This window comes from Dysidea avara, chromosome 8 (assembly GCF_963678975.1).
Source record: "Dysidea avara chromosome 8, odDysAvar1.4, whole genome shotgun sequence".
NCBI lineage: Eukaryota > Metazoa > Porifera > Demospongiae > Dictyoceratida > Dysideidae > Dysidea > Dysidea avara.
This window is the reverse complement of record NC_089279.1, coordinates 5387164-5395270: the sequence shown is the minus strand read 5'-3', so window position 1 is coordinate 5395270 and position 8107 is coordinate 5387164. Positions and strand designations below refer to the sequence as shown.

At 38.5% G+C, this 8107-nt stretch overlaps 1 protein-coding gene across 1 annotated transcript; it reads right to left on the bottom strand.

Moving 5' to 3' along the window:
* Positions 1 to 3716: 3716 nt before the first annotated feature.
* LOC136265155 (tripartite motif-containing protein 2-like) lies at positions 3717 to 6306 on the bottom strand. The gene has a single exon (XM_066059966.1). It carries the CDS (start codon positions 5604 to 5606, stop codon positions 3780 to 3782), a length of 1827 nt encoding a protein of 608 aa, XP_065916038.1. The 5' UTR covers positions 5607 to 6306; the 3' UTR covers positions 3717 to 3779.
* Positions 6307 to 8107: the final 1801 nt, after the last annotated feature.

Below are 8107 nucleotides of genomic sequence, written 5' to 3'. Positions count from 1 at the left end.
GATTATTGGCTATGCTTGGTTACCCATGGTGGTGTGGCCTCTATTGACAGCTCAGACTATAAGGCACCCACAAATATTTTAATACATGCCCCTGCCAAGATTAGTCCGGATTACTCCGCATTTTAATGGCTTGTAGAGATGGCTGGTTGTTTTATGCTGTGCTCTTGGTTCATCTTTTTGCTGTTTCCCCAGGCTCATCACTATGAGTGTTTGTTGTATGATTGGTAAGCTTTGTGACAACAAAACAGTAATTATCCACGCACTTAGATGGCTTCGCGTAACGTACTGCTTTTAGACAAGGAAGATAACTACTGTTTCCCACCCTTGTTAGCTAAATAGTATGGTTTATAATATGGCTTGATCATTGGACAGTGTCCTCAAGATAGTTCAGTTGTATATCGGTGTATCGTATCGGTTTTTAGCAGCAATATCGGCTCCCACCGATATAGTAGAAATGTCTATATCGGCCACCGATACGATATGTATCGGTATATCGGTACACCTCTAATACAAACACACATGATTCTAGTGTTTGTTGCTGGAAAGCTTATCAGTCTTAAGGTGGTGGTAACCGCAAAATTATTAATCGATACATGGATTTATAAAATTCATAAAACACAGAATAAAGAGTGCACGAAGTTATATGCTGTATCATGTTTTAGCACGATCATTACACTGTTGCCATAAGAAATTTCACACTGCTAAAACACGTGGAAATGCGGATACAGAGCAATTCAGGAACCCCTTTTATAATCATCTTCACGTCAATTTACTCGCAGCCTTATACCAAGACTGATCAAACAATGGGTTATTCAGGTTTTCCCAGGCAATGCCTAGGGCGTAATGAGTTTACCATAGTAATAGCGTAAGCAGACATCATTCTATTTATATAGTTTCCTTGTGCCAAGCGTCCACGACTATGAAAAGTGGACGGTAGTGCCAGGATTATGTACACGGAAATTTTTTTTCGGGTATTGCGCCCTTCGCCCACCTTTGTTGCACAACTGCATCTTGTTATACAAGGATTTAAAGGCTAGTATACTAGAAAAATTTGACGTAGAAAAGCCGTCTTCACCATTTAAGATACCATACTAAAACCACAAATTACCATTGCCGCCAAAATTTCGCGCAAAGGATACGAATCCCCTTAAACTAAGTTTCTATGCTACTCTACTTACTTTTGTGAATGTCTTCTTTACTACTACATATTAAACAACGATGAATTTCTTCTTACAACAAAGCCACGCGCTTTAACACGCAACGTAGTCATATTATTATTATGTAAGTGTAATCGCGTGATCTAATAAAGCAAATTCTTGTGGTAATATTATAGCTTCACTTCATAAGGCTTCCCATTAGATGGGTTTCCGGTATACCGCCACCTTAAATGAAGCAGTTATATAGTACCTTTGTAATATAAAAGAACAGTCACAGGATAGCCAAGGAAACCTACTGTACCAGCCTTCGCACAAGCCAAAATGCGGAGTAATGCAGAAATATCCGTTTAAGGCTTCATGGGAGTATGCATAAAAATTTTTGTGGGTGCCTAATTGTCTGGATTGCACAATACTGTATAGCCTAAATATTTCGAGGGGGAAAGTTTTCGTTGATTTCGTGGTTATCAGCAAATAATTTAGCCTTGAAATATTTAGACCTCCATATAGTCTAACACATTTTGGGAGTGTTTGCAAATTCACAAAAATTATATTTTTAGCAACATTGCTCAACCTCAAAATATTTGCCCCTTGAAATATTTAGACTATACGGTAGAAACCCAAGCTACTATCACCCCAGGCATAGAGTGAACAATGAATATATCCACATGTTGTTGTCGAGTAGGTAAATGTACACTTTTGCATAGATTATCTATGATTTCTGTTTGTAATGCAAATATCGGATCGACTAATGGTTATTGGCTTCTTTTGGTGGTATCCATATTGGATATCAGTACATGCCAAAAACTCATATCAGTACAGCTCTAACTCATTCTCATCATTATGAAATGACCCACACTAGCGACATCAGCTTTGATTTAATCAAAACTAAATAATCGGTTAGTAGCCAAAATTGTCCTACTTTGATCATTGAACCGATTATCAGATACAAATTACTGCAAAACTAGTGTAGATAAGTGAATTGGCTGGATAAACGAGGCATTTATATACAGAGCTTAAATATTTTACATATTTAGAAATACACTTATATCCTAATAAAACATACGGCTCCATGCAAAACACTGTAATTGAACAATCACACTCAATTTTAAGAAAAACAAGGATACAGATAGTGGGAAGGTCAACAGTGGTACAGCTCTAACCAAAACACCAACATGGTCCCACATTGACAAGTAACAAACACCAACAACATGACCCAACATTAGGGAATGACCTGGGAACATTACACACAAAACATGTCCTCACCTTTCTTAGTTTTCTTTGCCAGATTTTTACTTGTCTTAACTGTCCTGGTACAAGCTTCTTTTGCTTCACTGACACTCTTTTTCAACTCTACAATATGATAACATCAACTATGAATATTATGTGTTTATGTATTGGTCACCTCTGTCACATTCCTTCTCAATGGTATTAGCAGACTTGTGAAATTCTTCCAATCTTCCACACATTGATGTCAACAAGTTGGTATTAAAAGTCCTGTACATTAAAGTGATGGTACAACAATAATGTGAATGGCTTCCATACCATTGCCATTTGCTCATGGCTATAATAAAAAATGTGTGTCTCACTGTTTACAGAACAATTATGAACTGGTGTAATCATGAGCCGTGAAATTAATATTATAAAGCTAGAATAATATCAGAGTGACTAGTCTACTTTCTAATAACACAGTAAACCATTTCCATTGCAACAAGTATATCAGAAAGTAGACTAGCTACACTGTCATAGTAACATAAACAATGTAATCTTCTTCATTACACATTCCACCAGTTGTTTGGTGAGAAGTTTCAAAAGTGTATGACACATTTACCATATAGCCGGAAATTTTTGAGGGACAAAACTTCGCGAATTTTGCAAGTAATGATAGCTTTGTGAAAATATAATTGTGAAATGTTTTAGGTTTATACACATAGCTATTACCTTACCAAGATCGCTTTCTAGACTTTCATGAATTAAAAATGTGAAAATCATATTTTACAGTTTTGCAAAAGTTTGATCCTTTGAAAATTTCCCACTATATGATAGTACATAAAGTGGAACCTCAGTTATTTTAATGTTCTTACTATTTTAAGATTATTTACAGTTTTAGAGATATGGACTTTTCAGACTTATGGACCATCCCTGGTCCCAAGGGGTTCGGATAACTGAGGTTCCACTGTACAAGGGTTATACTACAGTGGATCATCACTAATACACAGCTCTGTCCTCAAGACAAAGTCAGATTAGTGAGCACACAAAATTATTTTGCCTACTTTTATAAATTTTCATGACTCAACTTTTTATACCATTTACTAGTCATGAAATTTTCATTCCTTATTGAACATTTAATTGATCATATAGCACAAGTTACAGAATACAAATATGCTATTCCAGTACTGAGATATAACCCATCATGTGATAGAGTGTAGTTTATGCCATATTTTCACACGCCTGGTTACTATAAACAAAGTCTAGTAATAGAGCATTTTTTGACCTGCTGAGCAAGAACTGACCATTTTTACAAAATTCTATTTTGAAGTGAACAAACAAAATTTCCTAAAGGTCTGTATATACCTAAGAGACAATTAAACACACTATACAAACAAGCTACATGTGTTAGTCAGTCTAGTCAGAAAAGATTTGGATCCTGTTATTATCATAGTCTGTGATGTAGATTTTACCATCATTACTAATAGCCAATCCTCCATAAGGAGTTGAAAACTGTCCTTGAGCAGAGCCTGAGGATCCAAAGCAGTGCACAAATACACCATCTTTGTCAAAGACAGATACACAACAATTCCCACATTCTAACACAAGGATGAAGCCATACTTATCTGTAGTAATACCAGTTGGACTACTCAGTTGGCCCCTGCCAGCTCCTTGTTCACCAAACTTGCCCACGTAGGCACCATCTAGTGTAAAAATGGAGATGCAGTGGTGACCTTTATTTGCAACAAGCAACTGATTATTGTTGGTCACAGTGATGTAATGAGGATAGGATAAATGACCTGAACCAAATGTTTGACGAAACTGACCACCACACTGAAATACTGAAATACGGCTACCACCACATTCAGCAACGTATACTCCGCCATTGTGAACTACAATACCTAAGGGATGCTTTAGCCGACCATCTCCTGATCCAAGACTGCCAAACTGAAGCAAATAGTCTCCATTAGGATCAAACTTCTGTACCCTGAGGTTATCAATATCCGTGAGATACAAGTGGCCATCATGACCAAATGCTACCCCCAGTGGACGCATAAATTGTCCGTTACCATTTCTTTTGCTGCCAATCTTTCTAATTAGTTGGTCTTGACTATCAAACATCCACACACAGTGATTACTCTCATCCACAACAGCCCATACTCCATCCTTACCAAACGCAATACCCCGTGGGTGTTTCAGTCCTCCTCCATCAACAATCTTGTTTGGCTTATCCATTGCACGATAGTTTCTGTGCACATTCACAAGGTAAGGACTTCCCTTAATGTGTTGTTTGTTAATAATAACTGACAGTCTTATTTCTCCCACATGATTGGCTATAAATGACGCTGAGTAGCTGCCATCTTTGTTATCCTTCATTTCTACTGGAATGACATCTCCCCTAATGGACTGTGCTTCACTGGTAATATCGCTACCTTCTTTGTGGCAGATATGATTATGGTGATCATTAGTGACTATGTTGAAATTAACCATTTTCCCTTTTGAAATCATTTTAGGCACATTTAAAGCTTCGGAATTTGCAACAGAAATATTAGGACCGATATAAAGCTTACCAAACTGTGGAAATGACTGATCAAAATCTTTGACACACTCAAATTCTACAGCAACATTTTCCACTGGCTCAGTTCCCAACTTGCCATACAGTTCACTCAACCTCTTCACGTTATCCATCACTTGTTTCTTCATCAACAATGCTTCTTGGTCTGACCCTCTCTTCACTGCACTGTTTAGTTCTTTAACACTCTCTAGTTCTGCTTGGGAATGTTCCATCTTCTCCAAATGGAGGGAAGCTTCTTTCTGTTTCTGTCCCAACACTTTGTGCAACTCTGTTTTTAGATCATCTTTTTGTTGTTGCAATTGTTGGAGTAACTGTCGCTGCACTTTTTCATAATATACATCAATTTCCTTGTCAACACTGGTAGCTTTAGCTCCAATCTCATCTTTTACACCATGTACTTTATTGTGAGCAGTTGACAGTCCTTCAATCATCTTCTCTACTGGTTTCATCATGTCATCCATTTGTTGTCGATACTTGTTAGCCACCTTCTTCACAGTATCATGTTCATGTTGTAAATGATCCTTCATGATGCAGTAGTGACACACCAACTGCTCACACGTTTCACAATAAAAATTCAATTCTATTTCATGTTCCTGGCATAAAGCAAACTTGGCTTTTGGTTTTGCAGTGACGTTCTCTTTCTTAGACTGCACCTCATTGAGTGGCATCATATTGTGGTTTTGCCACTCTCTGCTGTATTTGTAATTATTAGTACATACGCTACACAGGAAGGTGCTACAATCAAGGCACAGAACTTCCACCGGGTCCTCCCTAACACAAAGGTCACATTTAGCTTCCTCTTCTCCCTCAACCTTGCGTTGTAGAGCAATTTCATCCAAGAGGCGGTTAATGAAAAAGTTGTTAGGCAGATCTTTTACCCCTTCAGCTGGTACAACGCTCTTTCTCCTACACTCGGGACAAGCGATGCTGGATTTGTCCGCTGACTTTTCTTGTAGCTTTGTCAAACGCTTCACAGTACGAGTGATAACAAGGGAGATATTTAGGATTCTTGTATAGTTCACAACAAATAGGACACGCAAGGTGACCAGTCATCCTCTTGATCTGCTTGGCAGCCATTGTTGCATGTAGTTATTATAAATCTCGTGCACAGACCGCTTTTTGTTCGGATGGGGAAAATCCCCACCCAAACAAAAGTGATCAACTATAAATCTATGGCCAGACTAGTTAGCGACTTTATATTCCTTGCACAGCCAAAATCAGAACCACCAGGGATAGTATAGCAAGGCCAAGGGTGGGAGAGGTAGCAAGAATAGCTGTATTGATCACATGATTTGTATTCCCAAGGTACTGCCTGGATATTCAGGCTGTGAAACCTAGCTCAGGGGCTGGTGTGGGTCATATCATGGTTAGGTGATTACAAAAAGTTACACATTTCAAGTGATGTTACAGTGTAATAGTGACTAACATTAGAGCAGTGATAATCTGGACAGTACATTACAATATGACAACAAAATTAACTTCAGAAGGTTTACATCCAGTTATAACCTTACCAAAATGGATTGTATTACAATGATAATATAATTATTTAGCAGGGTCACACCTTTGGTGCAGAGCGGTCATTACTAACAGCTTTCTCCAGTTTGGCACCTTTAAGGTGGACTCTCATCCTCGCTGTCACTGTTGTCTTGGTAACTACTAGCAACACTCGTTCAGGATGGCTTGGGTAGTTTTGGTGGTGGTACTTGAGAATCAGATCTCCTCATGTGTGTAGTTGGAGGTGTCATTAGTTGTGGGACTTTATTAGGAACAGGGGGAGGTGGGGATGAGACGGAATTGGAATGCTGAGAGAGAAGAAAACTAGGTGGGTCAACTTCAACATACAGTTGCTTTTCTACTGGTGTGCTGGGACGTATTGGGGATCCTACACTCTCTGGACTCTTATGGAGTTCGGTCCCGCCAGCCAGGGCTAGCATTTACAGGAGGAAGGGGTACGCCATTTTCTGCTATTGTTGATGGTGGCTGTGGTGGCTGCTCTGCATACACCTTGTCTTTGTGTAATGATGATTGTGATGGCTTGTGCACTGCGGGTGGGGGTGGTGCAGGGGCAGAATTGTAAACAGGAGGTGGGGGTGGTGGGGGCGTAGTTGATACAGTTAATGGTGACACAGGCTGACCCGTAGTTTGTGATGTGTAAGGAATCTCAGAGTAGTAGATAGCAGGATCATCTAACTGATCAAAGCTTTGTGATCATCGTGATAGTCCTGAAGTTGATGATGCACTACGGACAGGCTGTGGAGTAAGACTGCCACTAATCTGGGATCATGAAATGCCAAGTGATAGAGAATCTAAAACACAAGTAAACAAATCACAACATGTACAGACACAAAAATGTTACCTTCAGTTGAAAACTACTAGTTACTGCAGCCAAAGGACAAACCTCTGCTAAATAATCAATAGATTTCTTAGGGAGAACACTAGGCCGTTCAATACAAGGGTGGATCTAGTGGGGGGGGAGGGGGCTTTGGGGGCTGAAGCCCCCCACACTTTTAGGCTTTACTTGATCAATATGCTGAATATTATAATGAAATTTTGTCTTAGCATAATTATATGATCACTAATAATACAAATACTCATAAAACCACCTTATAAACATCTTTCCAAGGTATTATCAGTGGATTTATGCTAAAGGTTATGCAACAAGGACCCAAATCAGCATTGGAGGTGTACAAGATCGAGATACTCCAATAGAGCAGTCAGCTAACTACTCTAATAGAACATTCACTGGAAGCATATAGTTGGTTCTGTTAAGGAATTTTTCCAAATCTGCCTGCACTTATACATACAATGAAGTACATTGGTCTGTTTAAAGGGCTTCATTCATCTACTTGTGTAGTTAATATGTATGGCAATACTTAATTCAGGTACACAATTTCCATTGAAAATGCTCTCAGATTCAATCTTGTATTGTTCAAATTTCAAAATTTTTCACTTTCAACATTATTATTCTAACATGCACATATTCAGTGTTGTGCAATTGTGAGAGGGTGCATCATGTACTTAGTTGTCTGTACCTACCCAAACTTTTCCATTAACAAAATGCTTCAGAGAGCCATACCTATAATCTAAAGGCAGTATATTAAATATCTACAGGCAGAAAATATTATGAATTTTATGTGGAAATGTCTCCAAATTGCAATATTTTAGTATC

Coding starts and splice junctions, on each gene's coding strand:
- LOC136265155 (XM_066059966.1), bottom strand. CDS start 5,606: ATGCCACTCAATGAGGTGCAGTCTAAGAAAGAGAACGTCACTGCAAAA.